The sequence below is a fragment of the Melanostigma gelatinosum genome (assembly GCF_949748355.1).
Source record: "Melanostigma gelatinosum genome assembly, chromosome: 11".
NCBI lineage: Eukaryota > Metazoa > Chordata > Actinopteri > Perciformes > Zoarcidae > Melanostigma > Melanostigma gelatinosum.
Window position 1 is genome coordinate 4,908,293 of NC_136644.1, and position 18,320 is coordinate 4,926,612.

The 18,320-nt window shown below is 42.4% G+C and overlaps 1 protein-coding gene across 2 annotated transcripts in view; it reads right to left on the reverse strand.

The window, feature by feature from the left end:
- The window catches only part of LOC306785198 (cytoplasmic phosphatidylinositol transfer protein 1-like), a 52,953-nt gene that overhangs the window by 11,613 nt on the left and 23,020 nt on the right, over positions 1-18,320 (reverse strand). For both annotated transcript variants that reach the window (XM_079279445.1, XM_079279446.1), the window contains exons 2-4: positions 4,634-4,782; positions 1,566-1,654; positions 278-285 (exon numbers count right to left, since the gene is read on the reverse strand). In XM_079279445.1, coding sequence (XP_079135571.1) covers positions 278-285; positions 1,566-1,654; positions 4,634-4,782 — 246 coding nt within the window. The remainder of the gene's footprint in view (positions 1-277; positions 286-1,565; positions 1,655-4,633; positions 4,783-18,320) is intronic.

Below are 18,320 nucleotides of genomic sequence, written 5' to 3' on the forward strand. Positions count from 1 at the left end.
TCAATGTTGCAATAAAGTGGCCAAAAATACACATTCATTCTAATCCAACACGTGTAAAATAATTTTCCATGCCACCATATCTAGATTTACTTACTGACGTTTTACTTGAATGTGAATACTGTCCACTGCTTTCATTAGAAAGTGCAACGCTGATGAGTTCTGACTGGGCACAGCCTGTGTTTAGAGTTCATTCTGATTTGGTGTTTTGCACGCCATGTGGCCACTGGTGCAACATAACTCCCATAAAGACATGCAGAGGTACATATAGGACACTTACTGTATATTCTACAGACCGGAGCGGGATGACAGTCATCGGGGTCAGGGCAGAGACAGAGCACAGGAATAGGTTAGTTATTAATACATTTTTAATGAACTAACAGCATAATGAGAAGGCCATGATGTACAGAAACAAAATGCATGAGACTTGCAGGGACCTCACATCTTCCCCTCTTCAGTGACTTTCCCCTCTACCGTCTCTAAATTTGCTCTCATCAAAGAGAAGTTCCCTTTCATCTGTACTCCTCAGCTTGTAAGACGTCTTCCCTTAGATCAGGATCAATAAAGCATCACAGAAATAGGTCCTGGGCACTGCGGCTCTGATCGTTGGTCCCCCTGACTACCGGTTGCTTGCAACGCCGGTGATTTACGAAGCAAAGCTTATGCTGCAGTCAGCGTGAATAAAAAGCATTTGCTTCACGGCAAAACTGTAATCTCGTAAATACACGTCGGCTCCAACATGTTTATATGTCAACATCTTGCTGCTTTCTCGCACCATGTCTTCCTGGCACACTGACAAACAGAAAGCTGCAACTGAACAGTGTGTCAGCATTAAGGCTGAATCTACAGTGCGTGTTGTTTTTTGTCTAGAGCCACTGTCCCATGTCAATACAATCAGCTATTAGAGTTGAAGGGTAAACTTTATTGATCCACGTTTCCCCGTCTTCAGAAGTCAGTTTTTTCACATCTAATTTGCATCTTGCTGGGAATGCTACACAACCGCGAATTTCCAGTGTTGCTGCGTGCAGCTCAGGATCCATGGAGATAAAAAATAAATAAATCCTCAAGTCTTTCAGAAATCATATTTGACTGAGAAGTGAGGATCAGAGTTCCCTGAATTATACAACACACGTCAGAAGTTGCACGGGGACTTTGGTAGAAAAGCTCTTTCCTTTCCTATTAAATACGTGTTAAAAATGCAGTGGAGATTAGCAGTCTTGGACCATGTGCTAGAAATGACTCTTCTCCAATGCTTCTTGAAAGCTCATGCTTTCTTCTCACACGCTACTCAAACTCCATAAAAGCATCCATTAAAGTGTTCGTACCAAGTGTGGAGTGTTGCGTATACTGCGTTTTGACTGAAAAAGTAACTTTCGGCCATTGTTGGCTCTATTTCTACACAAGAGAAAGAGCGAGGGAGAGCGTTACAGTAGGGCTCAGTTATTGTTGCAGCATCTAACTGGATTTGATATGAGAGTTTGAGAGTGTGAGGCCCGTTTGTGGTATTGGAAATTACAAAAGATTGATTGGCTGACAGTCCGACAAACAGAATTACTCCGTATGCTCACCTGTTTTGGTGTACGGGTAGTAGTTCCACGCTTTCTCCGTCACGTAGAAGATTTTGGGAACCACTGCTTGAGCCCAGTTGGGTAATTTACTGCAGAGAGACATGGAGACGGCCAGAGACAGATTAGGAGCGAAACTGTGAGCATGTAGCAGTCAAGCAGGGGGTGAGGGGGTACGGGGGCTGAAATTGCTTCCGCAGCAATCACGAAAAACCTGTTCCACTTGTGAAAGGAAAATGTGTTCACAGTATTAGAACATTGAAACTGAGGGAGGGTGTGAAGAGAACGCTTCCAAAGGCTTTAATTCGGCGGAACATGCTACAGGAGACCCAACACATATTGCTCTACATCAGCGGTTCCCAAACTTTTTAGGCCGCGCACCCCCTTCTACATCCCGACCGGGTTCGCGCACCCCCCCCCCAGGGGTGCGCGCACCCCACTTTGGGAATCCCTGCTCTACATAATTACTTTTAAGGTCTATTGAACCTACTGTTAACTAAAGATCGATCAACCGAGAGCGCGTGCGTGCGTCTTATCTTTTGGACTATTTTCAGGCAGCGCCCAGCCAAACAAGATAGAATGCGTTAGAGGTGATGGCTAATTTAGTCACCTTTGGACAGAGCCAGGCTAGCAGTTTCCCCTTGTTTTTACTCTTTATGTTAATCCGACCTGCTGCAGGCTGCCCCTTCATATTTACCATGAAGAAATGAGCCTGGTATGAATCCTCAAACTCTCGGCAAGAAAGCAAATAAGCTCATTTCCCAAAATGTCAAACTACTCATATTAATTAGACGACAGTTCTCCGAGCTCCTTTTGGCACCCTGAACCTCGCCGTACCTCTGAACACAGATGATATAGTTAACTGGCAATATGTGCACTCAGGGGCCTTTGTATGTCATGCTTGACATTCTCTAATCTTGAACCCTGAACTCTGGTAAGACTGTAATTGAGGCTTATTTATGAGACACAGAAGTGTACAGGCTCTCATGTAGCCTGCCTTCATCTGCGCTCCCTTTGATCGACATGTTAAACAATGTCCTAAGGCGGACAAAAATGGTGCCCACTGCATCGTGACGGCTGTGAATACAAAACAGCCATCGATGATCATTGTGTGAATGTTGGCAGGCTCTCTCTCCCAACAAGAGACTGACACTCCTCCTACACCTCCATCTGTTGATTTCTCCCATTCCATCCTTGTTCTTTTAAAAAGGTTTTTGCCAATAGCTGCTGCGATGGGGGAACACGTTGCCAAGCGTGGTGGGTGGCTGCGGTGGAGTTTTTGTGCCAAAGTCGGAAAAAATACATTTTAAAAAACACCCTAATTTGGTTGAACACGTCCAAGGAAAGGCAACACTTTATTCACTCATAATAAACCATCCGACCATCAGAAACAGCTTGGAAACGATGCTCAAGTGAGATGGGAAGTGGCCAAATAGTGGAAGCACAGCGCGAGGCAGATTGTGAGGGCTACTGGGGAGGTTGAAGCGTGACAGAACGAGTCCAGATTGACTTCCCTGCTGGGGAATCAGTTTTTTTGCAGAGCCAGATGGAGGACCAGTTGAGTACAGTAGTTAGTAAAATCACAATCTAACATATCATCATCATTGCCTCTTCTGTTATTTTGTGCAGGTTTTCCTCATCAGGAGTTGGGACTTTTGATGCATAGCACAGTTTGTATGAGACTGTCCTGTTATGTGTTCATCAGCATCAACATGTTTAGTTTGCTTCCCTGACGGAACGCAACAACGTGTCTAGAACAAACAACTTCTCAGGAATAGGTGTGTGAGAGGGAGCCACTGCTTCATGTCCACGTTCACCCTGAGAAATAACCGTTTTAACTTAAAATATCAGCTACTCTGGAAAGGTCAAAGTTTTGTCTATTTTCAACTAAGATGTAAATGAACATGCATGCTGAGAATTTCTTCTTTATAACGCATCTATTAAAATATCCTCATGGGTAAAGAGTTGTAAGTAAACAAGCTGCGTCTGTGGCCTGAAGCGCTCGAAGACACAGCAGAGACTTAAACATTGATGGTGAAATGGTTTGAACATGTCGAGGAAGTCGTCATGGAACAGTTCATGCAACAAATGCAACTCTAGCTGTTTTTGTGAAATTGTGGAACTTGTTACTAAAGAGTTCAGCTTTCATATTTATATTTTTAATATACATTATATACACATTGCAAATTGCCTGAAAAATAGCTGAATGGAAGCCCAACTTATTTCTGTAAGCTCCCTCTCCCCTGAAGAACAGAGCTGTGCTGACTCGGCATAATTAGTTCTCTAGCATAGTGAACGCTGACACAGGTATTTGTGCTTAAACAAATAGTCTGCAGCATCTCGGTCCCCTCTCTATTCTCCCCCTCTCCTTTCTCTTCCGCTATCATTTTCTTTTCTTCACAAATGTTCCATCATCTCTCACGGATTCATGCGGGTCTAACCAAACAGTGTGTGTGCAGGGTTCACACGGGCATCTGCATGTCATGCAGTGAGAAGCATCAGCATGGGGCGATGGAAACGTGCTAGTAAAAACCTGCAGTGATCAGCAAGTGTGCGTTTGCAAACCTGTCCAGCCTTATCAAATGTCTAGCGCATATCAACTGGCTAAGATAACATTTTGACTGTACACTCCATGTTTTTCCAGCTTGGGACAAGTCATGGCTGTGGATTAATATTGTAGCTGATTTTAGTCTTAAAGTGAAAAAGTTCAGAAACAAGACATCTAGTCCCAGATGGACTGCAAGCCTTAAAGGCTGTGAGCCAAAACAGAAAAAAAAATAATAATTTAGCACCAGTTATTACAAAGCGCATTACTGAAGTGTTTCTCTTCTGCAGTTTCAGAATTTCATTATATTTTAGTTAAACTTTTAAAAACGGTTAAGCCATGGCGGCTTATGATCATCTTTCCACCTCATGTTTTAAACCCCCAAAAAATATATCAAGAAAGATATCAAATCTGGAAAGCATATTAACTGCTCTACTAAAGATGTGTCAGATGAACGGCCGGTGGAGTGAAACACTTGAACAATTCATTTATGTTGGACAACGTAGCAATGAGGCGTTCCACCGACCTGTTGAGGTAGACTCTTTTCTCCGTGAACTGTCCTTGGCCGTGCGCCGGGTCTTCAAACGGCTCGTTCTGGACAACCTCCACTCCTTCCCCTCGATCACTCTGCTCGTGGCTGTGTTTACTGATCATGTACAGCTGCCCAATCCGGTACTGCAAGAGAAAGATGGTCCACAGGGTAAGGTCACATACCATCGTCAGGAACTGGAAGCCGAGACAGAGATAACGATGCAAACACCGATAATGATACAAGGACTCAATCAGAAAGTATCTAGGTGCTAGTTTTTGTGTATGAACCATGGCATTAAATCCAAAGCTAATGAAACACCGACACAGTATTAGAATCTGAATAATTTCATTTGCAGAACAGAAGGGTATTTATAACTAAAAATGATAATACTAAAAGATCTGAAGCAATGCATCGGGTTTTATAACCATTGAGACATCACTATGAGAATATAATGGTGCAGTCTTTATAAATTTAATTTCAAGGTTCAGTTCCTTGAAATTCCAAACTACTTCAACTGCGCTTCTCTGTATTTCTGCCCTAAGGCCGACGGAAAGTGGGAAACTACTCTGCAATGGAAAAAGGAGATGTTCTGATGTGTTTGACCATGAATTGTCTGTCTGCTTGACCCAGAGTCAACACTCACTTTATTTAATCCAGATTTGGCTGAGAAAAAGGTCAGAAAACAAAACGGTCATGTCAGCATCTGCAGCAATAATGCTTCTTCAATGAAAGGCCAGATCTCCCGTTTGTTTCTGGATGAGCTTCTTCCGTTTCAATGATCGGGACTCTGTGGCCTTTGTACACATTGGAACGCGTTCAGTAAATGAAATACTCAGACCACACAAAAGTGATGGTGTTTCCTGCTCAGCCACCATATGCTTCAGTCCTCCACACACGTTTCACTTTAAAGATACATTTTAGAAGTGAGGTGCGTTGGGCGCCAACTTAACCCTATTCCCCTGGATTCCACATTGCCTTCTTTCCCCCTGACATTTACCTGCCACGGCTATTGGCTGAGCTGCGAAATGCTGTCAGGGGAAAATGTGAGGCGCGCGCCCAAAATAGCACCCGGGGGGTGTCAGCACCAAGCTTCATTCAATTCAACAGAATAAGTATCCAAATAAAGAAAAGAAAAAGATTGTATAAAAAAAGAAAAGCTTATTTCCAAATGAATAATACAACGGAAAATATCCAGCTGCATTAACAAAGCGATGCTTCAACAAGTTTGGTCTAATATATGACAATTAAGTCAGTGGATGCAAGAAGGTCAGTTGTGCTTTGCATTCAATACCCATAGTAACACTTTACATTTTCTAATATAACTAATGGTCTGAAAAAAACAATGTACAATACAAATAAATGTCCTGTTGAGGTTGTTATTGCAATGCTTAAACAGGCTTTTATTGTCTGGAGACAAGAGTGTAATCATCTGAAAAGAGATGATCCACCAGAGGAACGCAGCTTCAACCTGCTGTAGGACACGGGTGATGAATTAGAATAGCTTTTGATTAACGCTGATTAATTCAAATATGGCGCAGGCAACACAAAATCCCACTTTTCCTGTTGGTCCAAGTCCTGCCATTTAATGAAAGGAAGCAGTAATCTAAAACCAGCCGTTACTCATGGACACGCAGGCACATTTAAACCTGGGTCAGAAAGCGTCAAACTTAAAGTACGCAGATATTATGTACATGTAGTACACAACCTAGTAACCACTCATCAAATCAATGCATTGGGATATTAAAACCAACAAGCAATGACTGTTGCATGTAAAACCATCAACCCAATACAAAAGTATTCCTCAGCACCACAGAGCAAAGGCGCTGCAGCTGGGTTTGTGACCTTTAATGCATCTATTGTGACATAATAAGGCAGAAGTTCGGAGTTGTATAGCCAACGATGGTGTGCGTCGGAATTTGCCACACATTCCTGAGCAATAAATCACCAACACGTCTGCCTTATTCTACACAATCTATGCATTAAAAGGTCAGAATATAAGCCACAGCACCGTGGCCTCAAGGTAGTGTAGACTAGTTTCACCGTGAACCTTCAAAAGGGCAGCAACGCAATGACTCACTTCCTCTGTATCCGTTTCCTCCGAGGCCGCCGCTCTCCAGACAATGGTAGAAGTGTAAGATTACGGCGTCAAAAAAAGGACACTCATTCAGAAACGCACAGACACAGAACGGCACGCCTGAAGAAGGCTGTCTGAGCACAACATTCCTCGAATAGAAAGCCAGACACAGCAGCAGATTAAGATATCAGGGACGAACACGCAGTGACCGGCTGACCTCCGTGTCTGTCTGCTGCAGCTGTACATTGTTTACACAGTGACCGAAATGGCAGTAAAAATAGTCAGGAATGCTTATTTACAGACAAATTCGCTCTTCTCACGATTTATAGATAAGGCCCGTTTTTTAAAGAGAGTCCACTAAAAAAAAGTTTGAGAGAAACAGATGCATATTATAGAAGTTGCGCTTAAAATTTCTCGAAACTAACTTGATCAGCAGTGGCGCAAATTCAAGCAGCCACTAAAAAGTTCAGCAGTAGTTGAGTAAGTGCAGTAGAGTGGAGCGCTGCCATGTTGCAAGATTATGAAACGCATCAAGCAAAAAAGGACATTTTCAGCACGAATGGCACAGCCAAAGTGTTTTATAACATTTTGAGTGTTGGCAGGATCAGTTGTGAAATGACCCGCTTCAGCGTAAGGCTCTGTACAGCACAGTCAGTACCGCCGTTCTGACATTCACTGAAACACGGGCAGCCCATCTGTGTTTTGGTGACCAGACTTGGGCATGTTAGCAGTTTAATACAGCCTGCAAGTAATGCGTTCACTCTGACCGCTCAGTCGGTCACAATAAATACATTATGGAGAATGTCACTAAGATCAGCAGTGACAATGCACACGCTCTCAAACTTGTGTTCATTTATTAATGCAGCATATATGAGCTGAAGTTATTACAACACCACTCTCGTACTTTACAGAGCATCAGCAGGAACAAATTGCATAACGTGTTCATTCAGCATCACCGTCGGCCGATTCAGCCTCCTTTCTACTCAGTCGCAGCCACATCAATGAAAAGCTGAACATTTATCAATGGAGCTGAAGTCTCGACAGCAAAGGCAGCGCGTCTAAAAACAGCTGTGGCGAGCGCACCAGGTTAAGAGCCACTGTAAATAATGCAGATGCCCTCCATCCCTCTTATTCATGCTACTTACAAAATGAGGATGTTGTGAGTGGGGCTGATAAATGGTTACACAGGCAGTAAAGTGTGACATCAGTCTAATTTAATGTAATTTTAGACATGAGATGTCCTTTTCATTCGCTTAGTCTTCTAAAAATATCAAGGACGTGCATACATTATCTCGGCCTCTTACGGGGGGGGGGGGGGGTGCGATCATTTGAAAGGTGTGAGGACACCATGAGTAATGTGCTTGACCGGCCAACACAGACGTATTAGGGAAGGTTCTCACAACAACGAATAAAAAGCTTGTGCTGGTTGAATAAGCCTGTTATTTCCCCTTCGTTGAAGAAAAACAGGGAATCACTTCAGCCAACGCTGCAGCGCTGAAATAGTACCAACTGTCTCGTCTGGAATCTTCACAGCGTGATCGATCATTTAGCTACGCGACGCAGCCGGCACAAAGAGGCCAGTATTCGCCTCGTCTTTATTCGATTTGTCTGATGACGGGGCACTCTGGTTTGTTGTTTCTCATTAATCAGTGCCAATAAACTAGAGTGCGTTGTCATCATCCCTCCCTATTACAGGGTTCTGGTCTAGGTCGGTGAAACCCAAAATCCACCGCTGCGTTCTGGCTGGTGCGAAATCACAAACTACAACCGCGTGTCCTGCTTGGAAGTGTGATCACAAACACTGCACTAATACAAAGGACTTAGTATTTAAACTTCACAAGGAGCAAAGATGAGTACATGTGGTTGAAGAAACTGAAATTTGTCTCGACTCCACCTCTAAAGGTTTCCAACAGGCTGCTGTTCATCAGATGCAACACGTCTCTCTGGACACCAACTTAAACCTTTGTTGCCCGTCATGCACCCCTCTCTGCTCCGTTTCCTTGTTTGATTCATTCATGGGGCCCGTTGGTCTGAGCCGCAAATGACTGAATAAAGAAAACGCTCCAGATTTCAAACACACCACCTTTTAAACTCTTAGTGTTTGACCTCCCAGATTCATATGAATAGCGCTGAAAAGTTTTCAATCAAATAAATGAAGATAGTTATTAATTTGCATTGAGCATGACTGGAGCTCACCAATAAAACAAAAACATAAAGATACTCCCAGCCAGTCTCTTGGATTGAAAAATGTAATGTGAATCATTTAAATTACTCACATTACATTTTTCAATTTCATCTCATTTATTTCTGCCCACCTGAAGTGTTGCTATGTAATGTGCTATGCCCTGCCAACCAGGAAAAAGTGGTTAATTCACTGCGATCTCTCAAAGCCTGCAAGTACAAATAGCTCCATTCATTAACTAAAAGAATTTTTTTTTTTTAAAACCCAGTGTAGTACTGCTCACTTCTCCAAGGGCTTTAAAAGGTCTAGACTAGTTGTCAGACGTATGTAATATGAACAAACATTGCAGCGTTTCGCTGCATCAATCAATATGCGGTCAACGTGGACTCCCTCAGCATTTCTGTGCAGTCGATAATGCTACAACACAAGAAAGTGCAGTGGTCAGTAAAGCTACAGAACTGTAGTTGAGGGGGGACGAGAACAGAGAAAACAAAAAGAGCAAAATAAAAGTGGATTAAATGGTGGATGATAAAAATGGGGAATCAGCAGATAGAGAAGAGGGGATAGGAGGAAGGAAAGAAACAAAGGGAGAGGAGGAGTTATGATTAGCAGGCTGCACATCACTACATTGGGCTCAGTGTATAAAGGACGGGGTACTCAAAATAAAGAGCGCAATAAACCAAGAGATGAGGATGGATGGAGGGGAAAAATAATCCTTTTCTGTCCATTGAGAGATGATCTCTCCGATTATTCTGTGCGACTCTCACTTGTCAAAGATATGGAGGCCTCAAGCGCTCGCTTCAGTCAGACAGTGACTGGAGCTTTTCAAGTTTTGATAGCATGTTGACGTGGGACCTTGGATAGGACCAACCATTTACACATTTTTGCAAGTAAAGCCCGAGTTCAGTCCATTATTGTTGAGGATTTTCTCCGTTGAGGTAAATTGAGGGTACACATCTTTTATACAACCTAAAGATATGTTTACTAGTGTCTGTTGGTTTACCATTGTGGTATTTTGTTGACATCCATAATGTGATATTTTGTGAGCAAAGTTTAAAAGAAGTGGAAACCACACCCATCGTTACAATCATTAAAAAGCAAACTCATACATTCAATATACCCTTTAAGGAGCTAGCAACAGTTTTTTACATTTAAGTAGCATTGTAGAAAGGTCCTCCAACCTCTCCGGGTAGTGAGTATCAATCGTACACAACAAATAATGACTAGCTTAAAATCCACAAAACCAGCCTGAAAATTAAGAAAATCTGAAACGCTTGCATGAAGGTTTACGGAGCAGAGCCGGATAGTTGTTGGACCCTGGTCAGAGCTCGCTGATGCTACGCTGCGGTCGAGAGGCGGGGCTTAGCAAAGGGTCAATTGAGTTTCTATAAAGGCGTCAAAGGCTGACCTAAAGCTGCCCTAACAATGTACTGAAACACTTTTAAGTTGCTCAGATGGGATTTTAATTGAGCTAGGCGATTCGTTTTATTACATTTTCTAGATCTAGGGTAATCAAGCCATCCTGCAGATGCAGCTAACCTTTCAGTGGATGTTAGAGACAGACTATTAAGACATTGAATGAAAGTAGAAGTTTTATGCACATTTTACTGTGAAAAGCTATACATTTGAAAGCCAGCATTAAATTCAGCCAGATGTTTTCCCAGCTCATTATACACTTTTGCTTTCACAAACAGCTAATTGGTTCATTTGACTGAGCGCAAATTATGTGTCACGGTTTGGAATTAAATTTGCATTCACAAATGACTCATTGAGTTCCATCATGGTCTGAGGAATACACATAATTAGAGCAACATGGCGCTTCACACCAGGAGGCAGTAATGCGGAGAAGAACTTTTTACCAGATAAATCAAAAAAAAGAGCAAAAAGACGCTTTAACATGTGATAATTTCACTCCATTCAGCTTGTATTATTATATTCCAGTAATTATTATACTACATTGTAAAACCTTGAGCATACAGAAGTCGTTAACATCAGCCAAAGACTCTGAGGCCAGTGAGGACTTAACCTACAGCACCCCTCTCATTTGAAGTGAAGTAGGCTAATAGCCACACTAAAAGCTTCTCAGTGTTCCACTTGTACAGGGGCCACACACCAATGCCCTCCGGGAGCACCACGCCAGCCAAACAGAGGGGCCCCGTTTGCACTTTGAAGGTAAACACCGACAACTTATAAGACTCTTTGAAAAATGTAAACCATTCTTGCCGCAGAGCTCATGTGATTTTACTTGCTCATGTTCTGCCTGAAAGAGTGGAACGGCTACGGAGACGACTGTGAAAGCAGAAAAATGATCCACGGCTCACAGCTTGTGAAAATGAGCTCAGTGTGCTTTCCTTGGTTACCCAGTGAATGAGTGTGTGGGAAGCACGCATGTACAGAGTGCTATTACGATCACACGCTGACGACCTGTGGTAACGCAAGCAGGAAGGTGGACTATTTTATTTATAGCATTTCTTAAGAAAAGAGATTTTTTCCTAGGACACAGCCCACATCTTAGTAAAAGTACCCAACTCCTGCCTTTGTATTACTCTTGTGGATCAACACTGAGACCAGTCTATTGAAATCCAATTTGTTTTGCAGATATCCTTTACATAGCCTGTATTAGGCTCAATGAGCCCATGGTGAGTTAATGCTCTCATCAGTATTAGAGTATCATTCACACATTATGTAGCAATTTACTTGCCTACCATGTTGTTTGTAGCGGTTCTTAAGTTTGTAATGACACAAAAAGTTAGAAGACACAACTTAAAGGCCACAGTCATGAGCCATGTAAAAGTTATTACTGGCGTATCAATAGCTGTAGCTCCAATACTTCCTCTAGCAACCACCTATGCAACTAGAAAGCTGCCCGTAAGTACCTATAAGCAGTACCGGTATGAATCACACTCACAATGTCCTCCCCTAGGGGGACTCTGTCACCTTGAAAGAATAAAAGTCCACCTCCTGCTCCCCTTTCTCTACCTGAAGATGCAACATTGCCGTAAGATCAGCCTCTCATACTGAAGGGGTCATGGGGCCAGATTGATGCTGGGGCACACATTAACAAAAGCAAATGAGGAAGTCTAATCTTAAAAATTGAATTGTAAAATAAAAAACCTGGTGCTTTATTCTCTCATCTGATCAGCTCTGCCCTCTCTCACTCCCACAAACAGTCAGCCGTTCATACTGATGGATGGCTGCATTAGCAGGGCAATAGTGGCTTGAGTAATGAAAGACTATGGTGGGAATGTCGACAGAGGAGTAACATTACACCAGACAGAGTTGACCGATATCAGGAAACGAGAGGAATAAAGCCTTACTGCTGCAACACCGTTTATTTGTTGGCATTCATACACAGGTTTCCACAGACTGATTTTGAAACGCATGCTTCAGCTGATTAACCGTTTATTCCTCCTATTGGCAGAGAAATCACTTAAAAAGAAAACATCCGGATCCTTTGGAGTTTTCCCTTGTGACTTTCAGGTGATCCTAGTTAACCCAGGGACTGAGTGACCTCGTTAGCTCCATGAAACAGCTCAACCATTTGTTGCTTTACCCGGGAACAGTGTTGATCTCCACCCCACCACAAGTGTTGCTAGAAAGCGTGTGAGAGCCATTGTGAGCCAGCAAATTGCCAGAATATCTCTGAAGAATCAGCCTCTGGTCCAAACAAACGCTTCTTATGCAGACATTCACACACACACGTTCAACACACACACACACACACACACACACGTTCAACACGCACACTTTCTCTCCCTACTTCTTTCTTAAATAAGAAAAACATAAAATAGCTCCGTTTTCAGCACTGTGCACATTTCAGATGGGTTTTTTGTTGTTCAGTCATCTTAAGTGGTAGAATTAATTCTCTCAACCTATGAAGGAACTCTTAACCCATCACTTTTGTTCACTTTTCCAAAAATTTCCAAATCAATAATCTTCAAGACACATTTTTCATATACACCCTGTAAATGGATATAAAAACAAAAACACTTTAATCTCTTTCTCTGCTCTATAAGGTTTGTAGCTAGGATTGCATTAGTTTGCAGCCTTTCATACATCCATTTATTACACACACACACACAAATGCATAAATATATACACAATCCCATACTGCTGCTGTGGGCCAATCACTTTGCAGTTTCATGACTTATGATGGCAAAGACGCTCACACACATCGCCATCTTCTTCCTCAGTTTTGTGCAGATTTAATCAACTGGGCGGCAGTGTGCAGCACATTTTTATACACTTTAAGTATTTAATTAGAAACCGTGTGGAAAAGCCATAATCCCATGAAACGTCCTCAAAGTTTTAAGCTCACTTGGGGTGGTTTTTGCCTTTGTCAAAAAAAAGAGTTGATGCGCTAAAAATAGATTATGGAAACGTAACATTTAACTTTCGTGACTGATCAGTCGTGACTTAGTTTCCCGTGTTAGCAAAAAACATAAAGTACAGCTGAGGCTTATGGAATTATTTTTGCAAGAATTTTGTCATAAATCAAAAGTATTGGATGATGGTGCTAAATTATTTATTCTGAGGGCATGAATCTGTGTCAAAATGCATGGCAATCCAATAGTTAACACTTTTCACTCAGACCATAAATGTCAGCCTGCTGATGCAGCTAGTTTAAAGTCAGGGCAATTCATCAAAACAAAAATGTTTTACATCGATTTTGACGGCTGCTCCGTTGACCTTTATTAAGAGAAAAAAAAAAGCTGTGGTGAAGTGCCCACGTGTGACTCAACCTGATACCCGTCAGCTTCAAGTTCCTGCTAATGTGGGATAAAGTGCCGGCCAGCTGAGGCATACGCCCGAGAGAACGTACGCCTCCCCTCGGCCACAACTATTATTATTCATCACACGTGCAGACAGGCCTGTGCACACGCAGATGATGCACGGTACACATTTAAACAGACAAATCCAATGCCAGTGACAGGTGGACGGATGCTTTCCTGTGACCAGCATGGTGGTCACGACAACATGCGTCAAAGAAAGTACTCGTGAGAGAAATGTTTAAACAAGTGTATTTCATCAGGGACCTTTCCAGGTAGAAGTCTCAAGGTTGTTCACATCGTTTTCGCAATTTCTAACATTTTACTTAATGCCAGTCCGTTGTTAAACCACGGGAATAAAAAGACTGAAAAGGCTTTGCGTCATTATACCACGGTGATGGGAAACACGCGAGTCCGATTGGCCAGAAGTGTGCATTATTTTCAGATTCCGGCACTGCTCTAACTAAGCATCCAGATAATGGCTCTAAATTGGTATGCACAGGCATGTGGATGCAGCTTGGCAGATCGACATCGAGTACAAAAGGCAATCCATTACTAGCAACGTGCTGTCCCGGGAGCAGAGGGTGAAGCATTCAAGACATGCCAAGACTGGCTGGCTGATATTTCCACATTAATATTTCCCTCAACAGCGAATTCAAATGCCGGCTCGTCAAGATGATGTTACACCTGTCCGGACTGAAGAAAAAAAAAAAAGCCTGTTAAAAAACAGACAAATGGGAATTTATAGGAAAGGTCAGACGTTTCAGTCATTTGGGAGTATAGAGAGATCGCAAGATACATTTGAGGAGTCGCAAGATGAGGGAAGTATTTCTGCTACACAATGTTACGTTGATCTTTTCATGCATTACTTTAATCGTAATTGCTTTTATACTTGTGGCTGACTGAATCATTTTACATCTTTAAAAAAAATCATTTCAGCTATCAAAACTGGTAGAACTATGCTGCTGGTGACTGTGCATTTAATCCACAAGCCTGTACATTGTAGAACACGCTCCTACTTTCTACATTCTAATATTACAATCTTTCCTAGAAGAGCTAAGTGCAACCCTCACTGTGGGATGGCAAACAATCATCTCATGATAAGAGCTCTCAAATGGACTAATTTCATAAAAGCATTGCAACTGAAATCTAATTGGAGGGGCAATGATGATAATGTCAGGTTACGACAGCCTTGGGTGCGGGTGAATTATAATTCAACAGGAATGTTAAATGTGGAATAAACTAAAAACGTTCAAGCAGGACTCTAGTATAGCATTTATGATTGGGCTTGATTTTCAATATCATAGGGAGACAAAGCAAACAAAAAAAAAATAATAAATAAATAAATAAATAAATAAAAAAGGGAGTAGAGCCTTGGGCTCATTGAGAAGAAAAAAGGATACAAGCAGAGGGGGAGACAGGTGGTAATATGTAGAGCAACGCGGGACCAAGCCAAAATGGAGAGAAGTCAAAGAGGGGGAGACAATGGAAGACGGGAGGGAAGACACGACAAATGACACGAGTGATGGAGCGAAAAACGATTTGAAAGACTGACTGTAGAAAGTTAGAACGCAAAATGAATGTGTAGAGAATAAAAAGAAATAATAAAGAAAGGCACTCTACATTAAGGTTGCAAACGGGAGGCAAGTACTTGTGTGTGGGGACAGGCAGTGGATGATGGGAGAGTCAAGACAAGGAGTGTGAAAGAGTAAAAGAGACTGAATAAGCATGAAGGGTGTTATATGACAAGAAACAAGGAGGAAGAGGATGGTGCCCGACTCACATCCTGCCTCCTTGTCCTCACTGGCCAACCACAGGGACCGTAAATCCCCACGAAACTTGAGAGGCTGTAAACAAACCATCAGCCCAGGTCTGCCAGAAGGACAACCACCCTACACACACAGAAGCATTGTACATGCAACACATGCAAACAGGTATGAACGTGTAGACATGCTCACCTTCGTAATACACTCATGCAAAACCAGTGTGCAAGCCTACAAGAGAAAGTTCATTCAGAAAAAATTGAAGCACGATACTCAACGTTTTAGGCCTAAATCGATATTTCAGTAAAATCCAATGACTCATCGGTAAAGATTTATTAAAACATGATATAAACCCGTCCCATGTGCATGTATATAGAAAGCAAATGGCATTCAAGCCACCAACCGAAAGCACTACAAAAACCTGTGATTTACAGGAAGGCAGCGACAGTGGCGGTGAGTGGACCCCATTAAAGAGCCATAAAGCCTGGTGAAGAAGAACTAATGAAAGTACCCTCTGTGTAGAGTACCCTCTGTAGCCACAAGCTGAAGACTTTCATATGCTTTTACACAACCAAACACCACATTCTGTTCAATCCGTCTCCGTCTCATTCGACCTTGTGTCATCGGTCTTCTGTCACTTCTCTAATTTGTCCTCTCAATTTCCTTCGCGCTCATCGTGCAATTTTCCTTTCACCTCCATGCGATACTCCAGGGTTCTTAGTGTGAAAATGGAAAGACAGATTGAAAGTCTTTTTTTTTTTTTAAAGTAAGGACAAAACCCTCAATTGATTTTCTCTTCACACCGTTTAGATCGTCAAATTATTCTGTTTAAATTTAAAGTGACATTTTAGTTTTCCCATGCAACTCTGGAAGGTAACAACTTAGAAGTGAAGTTAGTCTGTGGTCGTCACTTAGTCATACAACATTTTCAAAGATCTGATCACTGGGTAAATCACAGGCTCGTAAGTAAAGACAAGTTGTGTGTAGGAAAGGGGTATAAATAGAGTAGTAAGAATGAGTCTAACGCGTGTGTGCGCGTGCTTGAAAGTGTTAATTAATCTAATGGCTCAGTGTAGGTGACCGGTTTATGCCGCACAGGGATGTCGTGAATAGTGGAGTGAGAGAGAACATCATTGAAATGAAAAGGTCAGGATGGGTGATGGCAGCTTTGATGGGAATCACTGGGTGTGTGTGCGTGTGTGTGTGTGCGGTAGCAGCAGGGCCACTACTGTGCTATTTTTAGCCGTGTTGGTTCAAGTTTGACTCCTCCGTTGGGTACCAAGGACAGTCAATTTCCCTGCCTCCTCTTTCCTCTCCCTTTGTCTTCCTCCACTCCTCGTGTGTCCTTTGAACAATCTCTGCATTTCCTCTGTCGCCAGTTGCCGACAGTCAGGAAACCACATCATGAGATGATTTTACCATCTTACCTGCCAACCTCGCCATTACCAACTGAACCCGATGAGACCACTGGTCTGATACTCTATGAATTAAATGATGTCAATCAAGCGCTGCATTTACATGGAGCTTTTTTTAAACTACTAACAATTAGAGTAGGCCTCTTACCTTTAATGATGGATGTCAGCATATGCGATACCAAAGCCCTGAAACTCGTAAGCCCAACTGGAATCCAGGCATCAACGACGTCGTTATTACACCTCTGCTCTTTCAGCTCTTTGTAATTAGTGTGTACACATTATCTACACACGCCCTTCCACACAAACGTCTAAAATGTAACAGCAGGGTGAACACAGCTGAAATTAATTGAAGTTGATTTGGGGGCGTCAGACAGCAAGCACGAACACCAATATTAACCATTGCGTCGCCCATAAATAATTCTATAAGCAACTGCTGTGTGTTCCATGATGCCACACTGGCAGTGTATCCTTTTAGCTTGCTTTACAGTTCATTCATTTCTCATGAGGTGTCAGTTGTCATCGGTGTCCAAATGCTTATTCGCCAAAAATCCAAATCAGAGTAGAAAGACTAAATGCGTACTACGCCAACCCAACACCAGTTTGACACACATCCTGCGCAGTGTCTGATTGGACCAGCTGTGCAAACACCTGCAGGACAGGTTTATTTTGGGACGTAGTTTGATACCACTTTTAGTGGCCGACCACTTTCAGCCCCAGTGATGTGGAAAACAGACTGTCCATCCCTTTTGGAAACAAACTGAACTATAGCGGTTTAGATGACAGGCTGTATAGTTACAAATTATTTGAATTTGGATAGATCTTTTAACTGCCCAAAAAAAGCTTCCAGAAAAAAAAATAAAATAAATTACTTTGTTGGTATTACTGGGCTGGATTAGTATTTCACAGGTCAAAAATTGATAAACAGCAACTTCCATCAGATGAGAACACAGCATTAGCTATGGGAAGTCACAGAAAAACAGCCTTCCCTGCACCTCTTGACCCTCACGTCAGCCCTCTGACCCCCGTTCCTTATTCAGTAATTAACAGAGGTGTGCCGACCATACATACTGTATGCTTCCCTCCTTTTAAGTCTTGCCATTTTTCTTCCCTCCTCTCCCCATCTCCGTCACTCTTACCTTTACCCTCCATTGACGTCTATGTCACCCTCTCATGACCTGTGCATAACTGACACAATGGACGTGCGAGTGGCACACTGGGCCATTGCATAATCACAGTTCAGATAGTGTTACTGTCCTCTGTGGTGTGATCCTACACGCACTGATGATTCTCGACGCAACAGCAGCGGGTAGTCAGCTGAGGTCGATGTCTCAGCCGTGCCTCTGGCATCAAGCATGTTATTTTAGCAAAGATAATGAAGCCCTTAAACAAAACACAACATGTAAAACCCTGGATTGAAAACACTGGTTTAATGCAGAACAGTATTGACTTAATGCTGTATTGATATTCAATAATATGTC